At 35.4% G+C, this 20,933-nt stretch overlaps 1 protein-coding gene across 1 annotated transcript in view; it reads right to left on the bottom strand.

Annotated features, from left to right (window-relative positions):
- Positions 1-1,155: 1,155 nt before the first annotated feature.
- The window catches only part of mov10a (Mov10 RNA helicase a), a 37,958-nt gene continuing 18,180 nt past the window's right edge, over positions 1,156-20,933 (bottom strand). The window contains exons 11-22 of the mRNA XM_030133708.1: positions 19,582-19,743; positions 16,701-16,804; positions 16,494-16,591; positions 13,746-13,844; positions 13,477-13,585; positions 13,268-13,385; positions 10,705-10,896; positions 9,042-9,113; positions 6,709-6,834; positions 6,516-6,604; positions 6,292-6,410; positions 1,156-1,671 (exon numbers count right to left, since the gene is read on the bottom strand). Of these exons, the coding sequence (XP_029989568.1) occupies positions 1,607-1,671; positions 6,292-6,410; positions 6,516-6,604; positions 6,709-6,834; positions 9,042-9,113; positions 10,705-10,896; positions 13,268-13,385; positions 13,477-13,585; positions 13,746-13,844; positions 16,494-16,591; positions 16,701-16,804; positions 19,582-19,743 (1,353 nt within the window). The 3' untranslated portion in view covers positions 1,156-1,606. The remainder of the gene's footprint in view (positions 1,672-6,291; positions 6,411-6,515; positions 6,605-6,708; positions 6,835-9,041; positions 9,114-10,704; positions 10,897-13,267; positions 13,386-13,476; positions 13,586-13,745; positions 13,845-16,493; positions 16,592-16,700; positions 16,805-19,581; positions 19,744-20,933) is intronic.

The following is a 20,933-nucleotide window of genomic DNA, read 5'->3' as shown; positions in this document are numbered from 1 at the left end:
TTAAAGGTGCATTTGATTGTACCCCTTTAAGCACACAGTAAACAAGTTAGGAGTAAATGGATGCAGATGTTAATTAACCCTTTCATGCATAGTGGTCACTACAGTGGACAGCTATTCTACAGCTGTTCTCTTGTATATTCATGGATTGTGTTGTTTTAGTTCCATATCAGCCAACACAGTGGACACTTAAATACACCATCTCATAAACTGCAATTCATATAATTACTGTAACTTTGCTGTTCTTGATAAACCTGATCTGCAGTAACATGTTTGAGTGTAAATCAATGGCTAGTTTGCTGTAATTAACAGTTTTCTTAAACAAAAAGTTGGTTGTTTTTGCATGTTATCTCCCTGAAGTGAGGAATATCTAGTATTAGAGTATGTTCAAATGTGAGAAAACATCAGATTAGCTGCATTAATTTTTTTTATTTCATAGTTTTCACACGGTATATCACTTTCTGTTATTGCATTTTAACCCTTTGATGTATGAATTATGGGAACCTTGGTCAAGATTTTTTTCCTGAGTTTTTATTCCTTTTAGGACATGAAAAAAAACAATGTGATTGAAATTTGTGATTGAAAACCCATGAATATACAACAGAACAGCTGTAGAATAACTGTCCACTGTAGTAACCACCATGCATGAAAGGGTTAAGGTTTTACTGATCAATGCACAGACATTAATGATGTGTTTCATAGCTGTTGCGGGAAGGGATTCTTAGAAATTAGAGCTGCAGAGGGTCAAATGTTGAACATATCACAAAGAGCATGTACTATACTGCTGTTCCGTGTATGCACACATGTATAACACACTACATCTAAACTTGTTGTGGATGTCGATGCATGTACCGTGGGCCTTTTTACACACCGACACACACATCTTTGAGATTAGCTTCTGCTTAGCGTTGTGTAACTTTTCTTTCTTTCTTTCTCTGGAAGTATTTGAAATGATAAAGGATCCAGATTTCTATAAAAGCTCATTGTAATAATGCTTTGTAAACAGGAAAGTGTTGTAGTAAATGTTTGATCTGATGTGAACATGAACATTGTTAATAAACTATTTTTGAGACAAGTGACCGGCTTTAACTGTCCCTTCTTTTGTTACCGACGAGGCCGTTAAAGGAGGGGTCATTCATGACACGGGGCAGCACGATGTGTTGCAAAATCTGAGGATTTATTTCACCAACTTCAAATGTTCTCAGAAAAAAGAATAAATGAGTTAAAAAGAGAAACTTAAAAAGAGCAGCAAGACAAAGAGTGATGAGTTCCTGAGAATAAAGAGAATACTGTGCTTTAGTTTCTAACTGTAAATCAGTTGCTGTGCATTCTTAAGAAAGACATTGAAGAAACAAAGTAAAAAGGTAAATAAAACTGGTTCATTTGAGTTGTGCTGTCAAAATCACAAGTGGTTATTTTGCCTAAAATATGCTAAATGCTCTTAAAAAGGTTAATAAAGAGGATTTTTTTTAAAACCTTAGATGCCTGTTTTTTACCATTAATGCACAAATGGTAAAATATACTTTCTATAGATATTTGTGTACTTAAATGTGATAATATTCTGAAGATGTCACAGTAAATAGTTGTGCTGTGTTGACTGGAGGACAGACTACTGCTCATTTTTCCATTCTGGGTCGACATGCTGCTGAAGGGCGCTCTCCTCTCCAACAGCACCTACGACGAACGCACAAAGACACAGTTTAGATACTTTCATAAGCTGCTCTGAGAATTACATATGAGTCTTAATCAGGTTTCAATGAGGGGACAATCAAAACTTAAACTACGGCTAAAACATGACCTGTTGTGTTGAATTTATTGTTGTATTCGTCTAAAATTTACTTAGGGGGTCAAATGAGTGGCCATTTTTGTCAAAAAAAAAAAAAAAGTTGTAAGAAATGCATAGAACTGTGCTGAAATAATGCCAATACATTTGTGCACAGACTACTGATATTATTTGACAGTGGAAGCTCTATTTTCAGAAATATTGGATTTTGAATAGCACGTGTATGTGAAAACTTTTGCTGGTGGACGGACGTGACATTACCCATGATGATCTGGTCAGTACCAGTACTTTATTAGTAATAAACTTATATACTTACTATTGCTAATTATCCTCTTATTCATAAATGTTAGTATTGTGGATCTAAAACAATAACAGCTTAACAAAAACACAAAATGTGGCAGTGGATGGATGTGACATGGTTGTTACAGATCCCATCATACTGATGCTCTACAGCCATGTCACCGTTTCCACAAATGATCCCTGTGCAAAAACTAGTATCAGAATTATTTATTGTATAGTTTATCATCATACTCAAGAGTAAATAACAATATAGAATTGTTATTTCTTTATAAAAATGCTTATTATTAGAAAACTGTTGATTTAAAAAGTGACGTGTGACATTCTTAATGTATGTATTGGTGTAACATAAGCAGGATGGATCAGCACCATACTCCATATTACAACCTGTAAAAATAAAACGTGATATGAAGTATGTTGTAAGAAAAATTGGGGAATCTAAAAGAATAGAATATTTGTTTTTTAGGTAAATTCAGTTAAAATATAACTTGGCCATTTGTGACATGAAAATATAGCATTAATTGTGATGAAATTGGACATTTTTGACCTGAAAACATAGTTCATATGACCATCAACATGTTGCAAAAGAACTGAAATCCTGTAAATTTGCATAACTTGCATTTACCAACACAAAGTTCCTTTGGGGATTCACTTATATTGATTTCTTATGCACAAAGACATAAATAAGACCTCTAAGCAAATTTTAGCCGTATTGCACTGTTCACAGTCCTGCTGATAGAGATAAGTGGCTTTGATACTGGATTACTGGAGGACTGATAAACTTTATAGTCTTAATTTTTTGTTTTTTAAGTTAAAGGAGAGGTCTCAACTTTTATTTTTCAGCCACAGGACACATAAATATTAGAGATGCAGTAATTGTAAAATTCTTGTCCAGTATTTATATTGATATGATATAAAATGACCTTTTGGCTGATAACTGATGCCAATACCAACGTAACTTTCTGTCAGTTTGTTTTTATTGTTCTTTATCCCCTTAACAAAGAAATATCCATTATAAATATATTATTAGTTACTGTTTTAAAGTCTTTCAGCCCTTCATTATCATCACATTATCATTATCTTCAATCAGAAATCACTATATATTGTATATTATACGTTATATTTTTCGTACTGTGTAGAAGTGTGGGGAAATAAATACAAATCAAAGGGCCATCAGATGAATAAATAACAAATGATATAGAGACCACACAAATGAACTCTCCTTAAAATTAAAAGCTTTGATTGAGTTTCACCTCCTAAGACCCAGGAAATGTCAGCAAAGTACCAGCTTTCTTTGTTTTTTATTAAATAAGTGCCTATATTGGAAACATCATGATGCAACAGTTTTTTCAGATGTAGTTTTTAAACTTTTTATGGAATGTCCTTTGTGGTGGACAGTTTTCTTTTCTTTTTTTTTGTATAAAGTTGCGAAACTCTTGTCCACAAATGTGGACAGAAAACCCATAGCTGGGTCTTAGGAGGTTAAAACACTGCACATAATATTCAAAGCAAAAAATAAGCTACTTCTGAACAAAATGAAGAAATTGTTAACCCCACAAACATAATAAAACACAAATATAATAAAAATTTGCAGCTTTTAACGTAATAATCCCGTAAACATAATAACAGTTGCCTACCACAAATTTAATACCTCATTTCCCACAAACTTAATAATTATTACTTTTGTGGGGATTTATTACGTTTGTGGGACGGTAAAAATCTTCTGTTTCCAAAATTGTAACAACTTCCCACAAACATAATAAACTAGTAAATCACATACATTTAAGTAATGCATGCATGAATATTCTTTTATCTTTCTTTTTCTTCCCATTTTTTTCTTGTCCTCTGGATACTTGTCTTTTTAGAATGATCATATGTTGCAGTTACACCACATGGGACTAATTCCAGATAAACAGGTGTTTAATTACAAATACAAGTGGAAGAACAAAACAGAATGGGCAAAAATGTTGTAAAGGTTTTATTATAAAAGCTTCAGACGAACTGCGTATTATTTATTCTCATTAAGAATAAGAGAAGCCTATATTTGAACCATGTAAATAAAATATCTGGATAGGATTATGATAACAATGGAGAGGGTAAGAGCATGTGGGAAAATGAGGTATTACGTTTGTGGGAAAGTAATTACATTTGTGGGATTATTATGTTAAAAGCTGCAAATTTTTATTATGTTTGCGGTTTATTACGTTTGTGGGGTTAACAATTATTTTCAGAGAGAGAAGGGAGATATCATTGAATTTAAAATTGTGTGTCAGAAGAATTTGAAAATATATGTGTGCTTTAATCACAGGGGATACAATTACAGAGCAGCCTAACAGATGAATTAAAGAAATGTAAAAAGATAAGGCAGTTTATAAGAATATATAAAATACAACTTTTAAAAACATATAAAGATGAAGAGAAGCAGCTTAATGGCAATGCGTAAAGCCAGAAATATTTTATTTATTAGTTTTGTTTTCTTCTGTCTTTTTTCTTCTTGGTGTATTGATAAAAAAAGAACATTAGATAAACAGTATATTGTGTAAACAGTTAGAGAAAGGATGTGTAATAAGAATGAGGTAAGAACATCTGACTATTTGCTGCCGATGTTAGTGAAACAGCATCTTATGTGCAGATACCAGCAAATATCAGCCAATGCCACGTCCAAAAAATATATTGGTACGTTTCAATGAAAATATAAACATATGAAGCTTGAACTTTGGTTTACTGTTTTTCACCACGTGGTGTTCTTCCACTCAAAACTGTTTTACAGCATATGACATACATATCTAGAAGCACTCAGAGAGCGCAGACCTCCGCCAAGGCTGATCAGTGCCCCCCCCCCCCCCCCCCCCCGTGGGCCCCCCCACGCCAAGGAGGTTATGTTTTTGCCAGGGTTTGTTTGTCTGTCTGTCTGTCTGTCTGTCCGTTAGTGTGCAACATAACTCAAAAAGTTATGGACAGATTTTGATGAAATTTTCTGGTCTGCACCCCCCCCCCGTGGGCCCCCCCACCCCCCGATCACCATTTCCAACAAACCCTGAAAATTTCATCCAAATCTGTCTATAACTTTTTGAGTTATGTTGCACACTAACGGACAGACAAACAAACAGACAGACAAACAAACAAACCCTGGCAAAAACATAACCTCCTTGGCGGAGGTAATAATCCTGTTTACCACACCTAGTTCTGAATACACTGATTTCACTACAAGACATTTTTACCTCCGCCAGGAGCTATTGTGATCACTTTGCTTTGTGTGTTTGTTTGTTTGTTAGCAAGATAACTCAAAAAGTTATGGATGGATTTGGATGAAAATTTGAGGAAATGTTGATGCTGGCAGAAGGAACAAATGATTAAATTTTGGTGGTGATCGGGGGGGGGGGGGGGAAGACTCATCTGCCTTGGTGGAGGTCTGCGCTCTCCAAGTGCTTTTTTTGTTGATAATTAATTCTTACCGAAAGTAAGTATTCCACTACTGTAGTTATATTATATTATATTATATTATATTATATTATATTATATTATATTATATTATATTATATTATATTATATTATATTAGGTTAGATTAGATTAGATTAGATTAGATCAGTGGTTCCCAACCTTTTTTGGCTCATGACCCATTTTAACATCACAAATTTCTGGCAACCTCAGACATTCAAAACAGAGACATTTTGTTTGCTAAAATTAATTTGTTTTGATCATATAGTCATTTACTATACTATGTTGCAAATAAACGTTAATTTTAGACGACGTTTGGGCTATATAATATATATTATTATGGACAGAGGCAGGAAAGCCAGGTGTAGATTACTGCACAAAGTGAGAATTTTATTTTCCTTGTTCAGGATATGTACAGTCAGTCCAGCTTGTATTTACAAGGCTGATATTTAATACTGAACAAACAAGAACTCAAACTATGAATTAAGAAACAGCTGCAGCATCTGAAACCGACCACAACGAACATTTTAAAGATAAACAGTACCACAGTGCTTCAGTTTCAGCTTCACAGTTTGTCATGTCTTTTATGTATTGTGACTGTCTCTGTCAACTCACCATATATTTTTTATTAGTACGTTTTTTTTGTTTTGTTTTTTGTTTTTAATCAATTACTAGAATTTTCAGGGGATCCCATTTGAATTCCAGGCGACCCCACACAGGGTTCCAACCCCAAGGTTGAAAAACACTGGATTAGATTTTGTTGAGTTGTACTTACTGTCAGAGTGTACATTGATCTTCAGGGTTGCCAGTCTTGTCACAATATCATCTTCTCCTTCTACATCTTTGAAGTCAAATCCAGTGTAGCCCTTCTCCTTCACACAGTAGTTAATGAACCTGCACACCAACAGTCATCCGTTATGACAAATACACTTCACTCTAGTGTTTGATGTTTTGATCGCAGCTCGACTAGAACATGTCTTATGGTCTGCTTGGCCTTACTTCTCCCAGGTGGGATCTTTCTTTAAGATCACGGGGTTTCCCACAACGATCAGCAGAGACCTGGCTCTGGTCATGGCTACGTTAAATCTCTGTAGAGTGGAGAAAGGAGAAGAAAGAGGTGGAAACAGTAACATACCTGTCATCCTGGATTCAGTTTAGTTAGTAGTACAGCTAAGGAGGGAATATAACAGACCTTTTCATTAGACAGGAAGCCGATGTTGAAGTCCTTGTCCATTTTGATGTAGTTGATGCTACTGCGGACGGTAGAAACCATGATGATCTTCCTCTCTTGTCCCTGAAACTCTTCCACTGACCCGACCTGAGAGAGTTCAGAGTTCAGGAAATAGCAAAAAAATCTCCAAATGTAGAAAGTACGCTAAATGTACCATTAAATTAAACACAACTCAAGCAAACTTCAGGTTTAACCCATAAAGACCCAGTGCTACTTTTGTGGCACTTTCAAAATATTTTTTTTCTGTATATTTAACCTTTCTTTAATGATTTACCACCAGTTATTATAATATTATTCTCTGTATTTTGTGTTTTTTCTGTGTAAATGAGGTGTTTTCCTACATTCAATTCACTGATCATGTGGATGTTCATAAAACCTCATTAAAGTTGATGGTTATTATGTCAAAAACTGAAGAAAAAGTTACTTTTTCAGCAAAGATATCAATAACTGAATATAAACCAAGTGTATCCATCTACTGTCATTAACTAAACTCCATGGGTTTTACTGGTGAATCAATGTTGTAGAAGATGGTGGTGTTTCCACGTTCACTACGGAGCCTCTGAGCGTCCAAATGGGTCATACGAGATGACCATGAGAAGATGACAAACTGCATTTTACACCAATTATTTACATGGAGTGATTGGATTAGTGCAGTGGTTCTCAAACTTTTTACAGTGGAGTAGGGCCTTAAATACACTTTTTAGCCAAGTACTGCCAACTCTTGCTTCAGCATTTTTGAGGGTCCGATCAAAAAGTAAATTTGTACACATCATTTATCAAGTGAGCTCATTTTTTAGCTAAAGATCTCTATTTTATGAAACTGTAGAAAAAAGTTACAACCGATTTTATCGATTGTACTTCTTACACCATAGCCATAGCTCGAATTTGTTGCTCAAAATTATATCTAAAAAATTTGAAAATGTATTCAATCTGTTGGTTGTTAAAGTTCAAGTATTAGATTTTCATTATTTTGTGAATATTATTAATATTTATGAGTTTGAACATTTGTGAGTTGCTTAAAAGGCCCTATCTATGTGTTACCACAAAAATAACAATTTTTAATTTTTAAGTTCCTTATAATTCAGATATTTGAGTGAAACTTTCAGAAAGTAATGATCTTTTGATACATTTTGGGTGATGCATACAATGGTAAAGAGTCATCCGCATGTTACTATGGCAGCCTGTCCACATGTTACCACATTCTCATGTCAATAAAACAATAAAACTTTTCAATATTTTACTCCAAAATTTATTTTCAGAATAGAACATAATATCTAAAAGGTTTTGTCCTACTTGAATTCAATTTCTGTCAAGAACCGCATGTTTTAAATGTTTGCGTTAAGCTTAAGAAATTGATGTCCATTTCAAGTCCATATGTTACCGGGCTGTAATTTGACATTTTTCACTTAAAAATTTTATTTCCCCAAATCGTGTTACACATAATGTTAAAGTGCTTATAAATACCTACTCAGATATATATAATACATGCATATAAGTTATTCTGCTTACATTACAGAGACTGCTGAACACGAAATGTGTCCACGTATTACTGCTTGATTGGACCCTTGATTGAAAAAAATTTGGCAAAATTTGTTCCTGTGCCAAAGGTGTCTGTTTATATTTTCAAAACTTTGTAAATAAATAACATATGTTTAACTGTAACATATATATATATATATATATATATATATATATATATATATATATATATAAAAACACATTTTTTAAAGTACACTTTGTGTGCAAAATATAAACTGAAAAGTGCCCTCTTTCATTGATAAGAGTAATTATTAATTAGTAAATGAACCTTTCATCGGCAAAAACTAATTACTTAGCTTCTCAAATAAACTCATCTTGAATAATATAAAATAGAAATGTTCTTAAAATGTTACCAAAGCTTAAAAAAGACGATTGACAATAAAACTATTACATGAATGTATTTATTATGTTTTATATTTCAGTGTTAATTCACATTATTTATTTTGTATTGGGTATATGATGACTTATTTTATGTATTTTTCCCAAAAAATTTAAGTACCCCCTGGGCTTCTTCCAAGTACCCCTGGGGGTACGCGTACCCCACTTTGGGAACCTTGGATTAGTGGATCAACAGATGCTAAACAGTTTAGATTAGTAAATGGTTTCGGTCGATTTTGGAGGTTTGGGTCTTTGTCGGTTAACAGAAACCGTCACTGTACTGAGTCTATGCAGAAGAAACTTTAAATGAGCACCTTTTTGAGCATCTTATTACAATTAATCAATAGTAGAATGATTATTTCATCAGTTTTACTAACCTTGAGCTCTTTGATATCACTCCATCGACTGAATGTTGCTACGGACTTCAGGGCCTTCTGGATTTTCTCGACCTGTTCAAAGCATTGACATTGTACTGATGATTACTTAAAGGAACTATATATAGCATTTGTACTTTCAAATATTTAAAAAAAAATTACCTAAAATTATCAGTAAAGTGTTTAGAATAAAGGAGCTATGAACTGAATCTATTTACACTGAGGAGTCAGTCTCTAAGTCGCAAAGAATCAACTTTTTGAGCCAAAGAATGTGACAAAGTGATAGAAGCACAAAAGCAATGTTGTTGCTTTCACCACTGGAAAAAGATCTAAATGAAAAGAATGGAGTTTGATGCTGAAATGGCAGCATTTCTTCCACACAGGTAAATTTGATTATGAAGCTCATGAAGGTATAAAGTTATTATGTGATGTTATTATTCTAAGATTTTTTATGGTCAATTCACTAGATGCACAGGAATACAGAGAACTGAAATGCCGTTTCTCTCTCACCTTGTTATGAAAAAAGAGGGGGAAAAAATCAAGAATAAATAAGAGGTATAAAAAATAAAGTATAATAGAATATAAAATGTATACATTTATCTATTTCCAATAGCAGTGGTAGGTCAAAACAGCAACGGAGGTGATTTGTAGTTTTATTGTGGCTGTTTTCTCTCTAAAAACACAGCCAATGATGATGATGTAAACCACAGGTGTCAAACATGCGGCCCGGGGGCCAAATCTGGCCCGCCAAAGGGTCCAGTCCGGCCCTTGGGATGAATCTGTGAAATGCAAAAATTACACTTAAATATTAACAATCCTTTTAGTTCAGGTTCCACATTAGAACAATTCAATCTCAAGTGGGCAGGACCAGTAAAATACTATCATAATAACATAGAAATAATGACAACTTCAAATGTTTCTCTTTGTAAATGTAAATATTTTCATGTATTTACACTAAAACAAAGTATAATTTTGCAAAAATTGTGAACAACCTGAAATGTCTTAAGAGAAAAGTACAATTTTAACAAAATTCCACCTGTTAATCAATGTTTTGTGTATTTGTAGATCCACTGTGATCTGTAAGTTATAATGTACATGTGTAAATGATAAACTGAGGCAGAATATTGTTAAAATTACACTTATTTTTTCAGTTTGTTCATGTTATTCACATCTTTTGAAAGGATAGTTTATAGATGTAAACCTTTTCATAATGTAAATTAACTTTTTTCACTCTAAACCATTGAGAAAAGTTTGGAATTGACATTATTTATATTTTTTTGTGTTATTATTTTACTGGTGCGGCCCACTTCAGATCTAATTTAGCTGAATCTGGCCCGTAAACTAAAATGAGTTTGACACCCCTGATGTGAACTATCAGCTGATGCGCCACATGAAGATTATAAGACAGTGTTATTTCAACCAACTGTCAAATGAGTTTTAGTTTGAAGAAGAAACTTCATATCATAAAACAATGACCTTTAGACTTTATCAAGTGGATGATAGTCTGTGGATACATAGCGTTGATTCATTGGTGGTTTTGGTAGTCCTGGTGTGAGACTTCCCACTGCTGTTGAGAGTTTGTAATATTATACCCTAATATAACCCCTTTAAGTCATATCCTCTTCGTTCCATCTGTAAAACATAAATGAACCCCGTCTGGGTTTACCTGTTTCCGGTAAGGAGCAATGATGCCGATGTCTTTTGCAGAAAGCTTCGGGAGACCCTTCTTTCCCTGCGTCTCAATCAGTTTGCTGAGGTAATCCATTAGAATTTCGATTTCGGACACATTGAAGAAAGACGGACTGTTGGCCTCTCTCTCGTCCTTCCCCATGACCCCGTGGAAAATCACCGGGAAGCCCTGTGGTGATGTGACAGGGAGAGCTTGTCAGTAATGTGAGTTCAGGGTGAAATGGTGCTGCCCTGCATTAAATCTGGACCATTCACCAAAGAAAACCCACTGTGTTTGATCCACATACGTCCTTCACAGTGGACACCTTTTCTAAAGTGATGTTTAACCTCTCCTTACTTATTTACATAGTGGTTTTTCTCTCATATCTGACTGTTTCGAGAATAAGAATGCCTTTCCAAATCAGTTTACTAGGCCTCCTTACTGTTTTAGGAAGTACCTGTTTATCATATTTTCATATCGTTAGCCTCATATCATAATTGCCTAAGTCATACAGTATTTTGACAAAAGTATTGGGACATGCTGAATTCAGGTGTTTCTTTTCTAACAGGGATCTAGAATAAAAAACAATAATGACAAATGTCATAATATAGTTTTATATTGTGATAAATATCATATTGATTATTAATATTGATGTCAAATCAGCATGAACAGGACATCTTACAGCTGTAGCCATGATATGTCCCACGATTTTTGTCCATATAGTTTATAAACATTAATATTTCCTTAAAGTTTAATGGGAGAGTTTTCTTTCTAAGTGAGATGTGAAGACAGTAGATGGTTAGTTGTGATAGAAAATTATTATTTACAGTCAACGCATGAAAAATATTTTAGAAATTTAGAAGTAGAACATTTAAAATCACAGTCATGGATAAAAAAACAAAACAAAATCAAAATTGGGAGAAACTGAGTAAAAACCATCTCTGAGGCATTTTAGAAGCAGAGATAGCAATTTAAACAAAACTAACTGATGCAATACAATTATATGTATCCCAATATAAAACTATATTATGTCATCATTGTTTTGTATCCCAAACCCCTGTTAGAAAAGAAACACTTTAATTCAACATGTCCCAATATTTTTGTCCATATAGTGTATGACTATGTGGCAAACAATATGAGAAAGTCACTGCAGTCATGACATAAGACCAAAAAACACAACACATGGAGGGAAGAGGACTCTGAACAGACATCAACCAAAAGTATTTAAAGATTGTTTCCAGTCATGTTGGAATATCTGATAAAAATGTACACAATATGGTATTCTAGAGGAAAGGTAGTGCCCTCATTAGAAGTAGTTACAATGAAGAATCATGAATCTCTGAATATGTAAACATTGGCCATTTTCACAGTTTAACCTCTAACCACAACATGTTTCCTGGTCTGATTAAAGTCCTGTTTCACTCGATCCTAACTGGTTACAAATTATCTGTGATGACAAGAATTTTGCTTGTAGAGATGTAGAGAGATTTCACATGGCAACCGGACAATGTGAAAACATCCTGATAAAGAAGCCACAGAGTGGGCCTTCATAAGGGCAGGTGGCACTTAAATAATATTTTACTGTTCTATAATGAAATCTAAGATCATCTGGGTGACCCTAGATCATATACTTACATGCTTGGTTGTAAAAAAATTAATTAATTAATTAATTCACATCAGTGGATTATCACAATGAATTTAATTCTTATCTTTATCTTTAGAGGTTTGACATGTGTATTTTGATTGAATGTGAACCATTCAAAATCAACTACTATCTAATACTGTATATTTGTAACACAACACTGAAAAATTGTGCATTTTAGTTTACAAGTTTAATAATTAGGACTAACGGACCTATATCTAACCAGCATGTTCTATCAAGAATCAATAACAACTTGAATTTGCGGTTGTCAGGCTCCTTTACAGTCCTGTGGTCTTGACGCAGGAGATCAGTCTCCCAATAAAAGTGGGTGATACTTTCACTGGAGGAGAACTCAACAAATTCAGTGAAAGTCCACATATGAATTCCTATGAGTGTTCAATACTAACTATATTGATATCTCTACCCATTGCCATGTTATAAGCCATCAAAATGTGGATCATCATTAGTAAAAGCAAACTTAATTCAAAAAATCAAAAACCTAAATATCTCAGAACTGTAAACACATTGTAGTCATTGACCCAAGGAAGCTGCATATAAAATTTTAAATGAATTCGATGGATAGTTTTGTCTGAGAGGATGTTTGAAGAAATTGCTAATGAAGACAACGATGGACACAACACCTTCACAGTAGCTCATGGCCTATCAGCTGTGAGCTAAAAACATGTATATTGTGTGATGCTATACTGCAATAATAATCATGATTGCAAAATAAAATAATTTCCCCGTAATAATTTGTGGTCTTATTGTATGTGACTATAAAATGATACTGTTTGAAAAATGAGTGCCTCGGTAAATCAAATGAATTTAAGTTTCATCACAGTGTTTGTTGTGCATTAAGATGATGCACTTGCTCTAGAGATGGTATTTTGGAGTTATAGTCTAAATATCCAGCAGTACCTTTTTGGGAAGGTATTCCCACTTGCAGTACGTCTCACGCTCAAACGGGTCTGCGAACACCTGCAGTTCATTGTCATAAAATAGCTCATTGGGGATTTTCAGGATGGCAGCATGAGATCTGAGAGGAGGGAGACAAAGAGAGATGAAGGGCTTCGAACAAAGCGACATGACTCAAACAAAGCTGCTTTAGGTCTAGTTCAGAGACGCACCTGTAGTTTCGCAGCAGTTTGGTGACAAAGCGAGTGTCAAAGTGTCCGGAGTCTGGACTTTTCTGATATAAAGCATTTTGAGTCATGAGTCTCTCCAGCAGAGAAAGGCCTGAAAAATATGATCATCACAAATCTACGTGACATTATTTACCACATAGTCTGTCTGAGGCAGAACTGGAGGCAGCAGCTGGGGTTTGTTTACTCCGACATACTCAGGAGGTAAAACAGTGTGTTTTAGAGTGGGGTGTCTAAGGGAGGCATGTTCTTACCAAGTCCATGCTGTAAAGCCAGCGGTGATCGAAGGATTGGTCCCAGCTGCTTGGGATCTCCTGCCAGCACCAACTGACCCTTCTCTGGGTGGAGTAGACCTGTGAAACCAAGTTAACATCCAGCCCATCAACAAAAAACAGACTCAGTGGTCGCACTTAAAAGGTTTAAGGCCTGAACTTCTCTCACATCACTGGTGGATGTTTCTAAAGTCATTAGTCAACTTTAACCCTTTATAAGGCAAGTGACTATTTTTGGTCACTTCCGCACACATTACAAGACAGTGACATCAACAGTTACAATGAAGACAGTGAGTCAACAATCTCAGGTTCAGTGTGGTCTACAGGGTCTGTAAGGTCCACCTCTGCGTGAACAGTAAGTGTACCTGCTTTGTTAGGTACCATGAAGTAATGGTACTAATGTAAGGAATGATGTTCAAAGGGATCATGTAGATGTGGACAGGGGTCTGGAGCAGCACTTGTGTTGGTCTAATGTTTCTAAGTGATGGACTAATGTTCTAAAATACATGTTCTTCACATTACATGTGTTTTTTTTTTTTGTATTGTTTAGATATAATTCATATATATATATATATATATATATATATATATATATATATATATATATATATATATATATATATATATGAACCAAAATCTGGATAAATACAAAACACAACTGTTCTCATCTGTAAATATTGTGTATATTGTGTGGAAAAATGACTGAGTGAATGAATGTCTCATATCATATAAATGCAACACTGGATTATTGAATTGTATTGTATGATAGTTTTAAATGATGTATATTTTTATATTGTAATGCAATGGTGTAGAAGAGCCCAACCGGGGAATGGAGTTGAGAATTAGCACTAGGTATAAACTATATGCATCACATCAGCTGCAACTATGTTTGACTGCATTGTCCAAATAAATTGTATATATATATTTTTTTGTTTTGGGTTATTTATTATTTATTTATTTATTGCCACTTATGGGCAAGGAACCAAATATGGTAACTCCATTGACCTTGATTTCCTACATAACAATGAAAAATTTTGAAAACTTTCACAGAAGTAAAGTCTTGTTAGGTCCTCCAATAGCACACTGAGGTTGAAATTTTGAATTTCAGAGTATTTCTATGAGTGCCTTATAAAGGATTAAGGTTAATATATATTAGAATCTTTTTGTCCATTTCTAATCCAGATGTGTGCTTTGACATTTAGAAGGTTTCCAGAATTACTAATCTGTGCAAACTACGAGATATATGCTTCCGTGAAAGCATGATTTATGGCATTTTGGGAGGTCTGTAAGATAGTTTTCTTCATCTTTACCACCACTGATGTATGATTCATGTAGGGCTGACTCATATACTCCCTTTGAATGAAACATCTGAAAAAATACTTTCTTGATGCCAACCATGGTAAACACAAACAAAAAGCATTTTTCTTTCTATGTTCAGAAACGGCACATAAAACATTCATGACAGACTCGAGTTTTGTTCTTGCCTTCTGTGAAACAGAATATTATTTTTTTATTGAAACGATAGAGTACCATGGCTATTATTACTGAAATCAACAGTCTTTCTTCTCATGTCTCTGAGGTGCTGACATACACACAGTAGGTAGCAGGAGACACTTTACATATATTTTATTTTCTTACAAAACCCAGACAAAACAAATCCACCTAGATTTACCTCAGCAAATTGTTAGTAGCTTTCTTTTGGATAATTGCTGTAGTGATTAAAAAAGTTTCTGCTACAGTGGGTTCTTTAACTGTAACTGATGCAGTGAGTAGCTTCTCATTTCTTAAACATCAGTTTGACAGAGAGTATAAAGACTGGAAAGTGTTTCAATGGAACAAGATCATGTGGTCTGTTGAGTTCAGATTGACCCTGTTCCAGGATGAAGAGAGGTGGATGAAGTAATTACCCATCATGCCTAGTGCCTACAGTAAAAGTCTGTGGGGGCAGTGTTATGATCTGGGGTTGGTTCAGTTGGTCAGGTATAGGTTCATCAACGATGTGTATCCAAAAAGAGAGTATGCACATTGTTTGGCCAGACTGTGAAGATCTCAATTTCTATTTATAGGAACAATGGGCAAGAGCTCAATTATGTGTGTCCTAAATACTGTATCTGCCTATTCTGACAACTAAAACAAAACAAAAAAACAGTTTTACCCATAAAGACCTGGTGTTACTTTTGTGTCATTTCCTAAATGAACTTTTCTCTATATTTAACCTTTAAGTGATTTTGCACCATTTATTAAAATATTATCCTCTGTATTTTGGATTTCTCTGTATAAATCATGTATTATGTATGAATGTTTAATTCACTGATCATGTAGATGTTCTTAAAATCTCAGACTAAATTCAAAGCTTATTATATCAGAAACAGAGAAAACTGAAGAAAAAGTGACTTTTTCAGCAAAGATATCAATAACTGAAAATAAACCAAGTGTCTCCATCTGCTGTTATTTATCAAACTCCATGGGTTTTACTGGTGAATCAATGTTGTAGAAGATGACAGTGTTTCCACGTTCACTACAGAGCCTCTGAACATTTAAATGGGTCATATCTGATTACCATATAAAGACAATAAACTGCATTTTACACCAATTATTTACACATATTGATAGGATAAGTGGATCAACAGGTATTAAACAGCTTAGATCAGTAGATGCTTTTGGTCAGTGGTGGATGTTTGGGTCTTTATGGGTTAACCAGTCTTATGTGTGTTCAGATTCAGTGCTTACCTGCGATAGCAATGATGCACTCTGGCTCCACTGCCTGTCCTCCTTCATCCACAAACACGTGGCTGAAATGGCCGACAGGGACTCCCCCCGATACAAGTCTAAAGACGTCAAAAAAGCACAGTAGTAACACAACTGAAGTGGAGGTACAAGATGATATCAGAGTTGTATCCTGCCATGTCCTGAATAATTACATTCAGCAGTTCCTACCTGCCAGCTGTGACCATCGTCGTGACCACGACTGTGTATTTCATTAGAATCTCTTTCTCAGGGAACACAAAGCCATCTTGTCTCTCATCCCAGTTAGAATATTTCTGTCAGAATAAGCAACAATGCAACAAAGTTAATCAGTCCTGTTAGTTCAGCTTGAAATTGGTCGAAACATCTTAAGATTTTTCACAGATGTAAGAAATACTACTTTTCTGTGATGCAACCAAATTAAATCTTTAAAAGTAGTATACTTCTAAAATTAATGTGGACAGTTTCTCCTTAAAAATGTAAAGAAATTCTCGTTAATGTACAGTATATAAACAGATACATATAATATAAAATGGTACAAAATATGGCAATGGCTACTGCCACAGTATTGTGGCACAAAATATTGGTTTGTCTATTGCCACAGACCAATCAAATGTTAGCATGTGTACTAGAGCCAAACATGAATACTGTTCCATGAACTCATTATCCTCTTGTTGCCACAGTACTGTGGTGATATATGGCATATACTTCAGTGCAGTCTGTTGAGCATTTTGCAACCACACTACTGTGGCAACTGATGGAAGAAACGATCAATTGGTGATAGTATATAGTATAGAATAAGAATTATTGTTCTAATAAATACTCTATATGTTGTTTTATGGTGTTCTCTGCTCTGGAGGCTGGAGAAGGTGGGCGGAGCTACATGTTAGATGCGGCAGTGTGCTGCGTGACTTCAGTTCTGTGTCAGTTCAGTGTATTGAGTGCTGTGGTCCTGTGGAACTCTGCACTCTCAATGTTGTCCCAGTGGCTGATTTATGTCAATGTCGGATTCGCCTACACCCCCGCTCCATTTGAAAATCTTTGGAAAAAACAGGAAATGCTACTCCAACCGTAAAATTGAACCCGAGTCTTCCGCATTGCAGCCCGATATCTTACAGAGTGAGCTTAATAGCTGCTGTGACTCAAGTTGACCTATTCGCTATCAGATTGTCTTGGTACTTTTCGGGATGCAAGTTACCAGTCTAGACATGATATAACGAGGGCGCTGATTGGCTCTGTGGTAATAGACAAACCGATATTTCATGACACAGTACTGTGTCAATAGGCCAGTGGTTCTCAACCTTGTTGGAGGTACTGAACCCCACCAGTTTCATATGCGCATTCACCGAACCCTTCTTTATTAAAAAACAAAATATGATTTTTTTCAAATTCAAGACACAAGTATATGTTTTAATGGTGCACAAAATGAACCGTGCATTAACATCACTGTGTTCAAAGAACAAAACCAATACAGTGCATGAACCCACAACAAATTACATACCTTTTCACAAAGACATGACCTTTTTTAATACTACCACACTGAAATGGTTTTAATTTCTAACCTTATGTATTCCAATAATGAACTTATTGTATTTATGCTATTTATCATTTTTAACATTTTAACACACACCCATCACCTAATTTCCATCAGGCTACAATAATAATTAATATTTACTGCAAATCAGTGTGACTTCTGCTGTTGCCTTTGAGAAACCAGTTCAGAAATGCGTGGCTTCACCTTGGCAAGTGCCACTCTCTTTCTCCATCCGCGACGGTTGTCACATGATTGTAACTGACCAGTGCGGTGACCAAAAATGTAAACACATGCTACACACGGCTGCCTCCGTGGTTAACAGGAAGTAGCAGAAGTCATAACAACGGTGTGGAAAATAATTCATCGTCAGACGAGTGGAAGAGATTATAAACACTTCCGGATGTGTTGTAGTGCTATAAGCAACAACAATACACCGCGTATATTTGATGTCAATCAGAGAAAGAGTCTCCGAAGCAGTTTGTTTACATACACAGACCTAACCCGACACATACACCCGACTAATGAGTCGAGTGTGTGTCTTGACCTCCGCCAAACCCCTGAGACTGACTCACCGAACCCCTAGGGTTCGATCGAACCCAGGTTAAGAACCACTGCAATAGGCACTTCGATAAAAGACAATAATTATCAGCTCCAAAACTACACATACTGAGGTTTTTAATGCAAGACAAATAACATATGATTTAAATGAACACAAGGTCAAAATTTTTGTTTCCAAAATCTAGTTGAGATAGAGAATGAAATATTATCCACCCTAGTTAAAAAACAAACAACCAAGTACTGTAATTTCTGGTCTATAAGGCTTTTTTCACATGCTGTGAACTCGCAGCTCAAACAATGACGCAGCTAATTTATGTTTCATGGGTTAACAATCAATCCAGCTGCTGAAGAAGGAAATAAAGCTGCTGCACGTAAGCTTGGCATCAGTGAATCGATGGTGAGACGTTGGAGACGGCAGCCTGAAGCATGGGTGCGGCTTATAGTCAGGTGAGGCCAATAGTCCGGAAAGTACGGTATGTTCATCAATTTGATTTAAGCAACAGCTACATGATACTTAAGGTTTAAAGGATCTTCAGCTCAAATTCCAATGCAATAAAAGTGAAAAATGAGCAACTGGTGAATTTTATAATACAAAAATGACAGAGGAAATTTCACTAAAATGCAGTATTTTTAATAGAGCAATGGGATTTTTGAAAATTTCCACAAACTTAATAGACTTTCCATGGTTTTTTCTTGGAAAAATCCCATGATATGGTGTGGTGTGTCTATGTGAGTTGGTATGAAATGACCCTTAGGTAACCTTAGTTCACATCCACAGTCAAACTGAAAGAGAGAAGAAATTGCTGTAAATACTGTGACTTGTAAAAACTCTTTGGTTTTTATTGTAAAACTTAAAGGAGTATACTGAATTAGGGAATATTAAATGTCCTGCAGACAACATATCACCAGTGAGACGCCACCTTTGTTCATAGTGTGTGTCCATGTTAAACTGTACATGTACAGTTGTCAGCTGATGCTCACCAGTAGGTGCTTGGGAACAGAGTGGGGGTCCCTGCTGCTGGCGTACAAGCGGTAAACCTGATATGGATCCATGTGTACCATCAGTCTCTCACAGAGCAGGTCGCATGCGCTGTTTGAAGGCGCACAGGTGAGGATGTGGGCCGAGGGGTGTGCTCTGCTGACCTAACGATACAAAGAAAAGGACAATTCCTCATTTAGAAGTAGTTATGATTTCATTTTTACGGCTTATAGCAATTGTTTCCTGATCATTCGCTTTGTTTTATTGCAGTTCCAGAGGCCTTTACTGCTTCTCGGATAGTGAAACCATGCGCGACAAAAACAAATTAGGGCATGACTGAATTTGTTCAGGCCAATTATGATCTGAATTGAAAAGATTAGTCATGGTCTGGTTTTAAACTGCAGCCACAGAGTTAATTTTACAGACCCATTACAGCCAATGATTTACTTCCATCACGGGGATGTTTATCATTATATCTGTGCACACAATACAAAAGAAAAATATTAAGCCCCTAAATGCACTTAGAATTACTTTATCAAACTATGTGCACGCTCAGTCCTCTTGTGATTCAGAGATAGAGAGGGTGGACTTTTTGATCTGATTAAGTAAGAACAACACAACAAATACACTGATCAGCCATAACATTGTGACCACTGACAGGCAAACTGGAATTCATTTTGATTAACTCATTCCAATGGGACCTGTCAGTGAGTGAGATATATTAGGCAGCAAGTGAACATTAGGCCTCGAAGTTGATGTGTTGGAAACAGCTAAATCGGAAAGAGCAGAGAACTGAGGCTCATGTGTTTAAATGTTAACACTGACTGATATTAATTTTGACAAGGGAGAAATTATGATGTCAAAATCACTGGTTCATCTCCATCTTGTTATTTATTCTTAGTGTAAAGTGGTTCATACCTACCAAAAGTATCTACAGGGTTCCTACAGGTTAAATTTATGACTTTTTAAAACTTTTTTAAGACTACTTAGAATGGAACTGAATGCCCATTTCCCAGCTGCTCCCTTCCACTCATGTCAACCAGGCTGAAAATGATCTTTTCTCCAACCAGGCATTATCATCAAATTTGCACTTCCTCATACTTACTTTTCACTTGCGAGCTGTCCCTTGAAGTTCCCAAAGTCATCTTTCTTGGGCAACATGTGACTGCACATGTGTTGGACTGAATGTTCTGTGATCATTTCTGCAAAGTTAGCGATAATTGGTTCCTAATTTCTATATGAATTGTCAGGTTTGAACAGGTGGAACTGAGTAGACTAACATTACTTTCTTTGCAGCTTGGACATTTAACAGACACATTTGAACACAATACAGAGAACAAGTTTATGACAACAT

The sequence above is a fragment of the Sphaeramia orbicularis genome, chromosome 5, assembly GCF_902148855.1.
Source record: "Sphaeramia orbicularis chromosome 5, fSphaOr1.1, whole genome shotgun sequence".
NCBI classification, from domain to species: Eukaryota; Metazoa; Chordata; class Actinopteri; order Kurtiformes; family Apogonidae; genus Sphaeramia; species Sphaeramia orbicularis.
The sequence above is the reverse complement of the archived record's forward strand: the minus strand, read 5'-3'. Positions and strand labels throughout refer to the sequence as shown.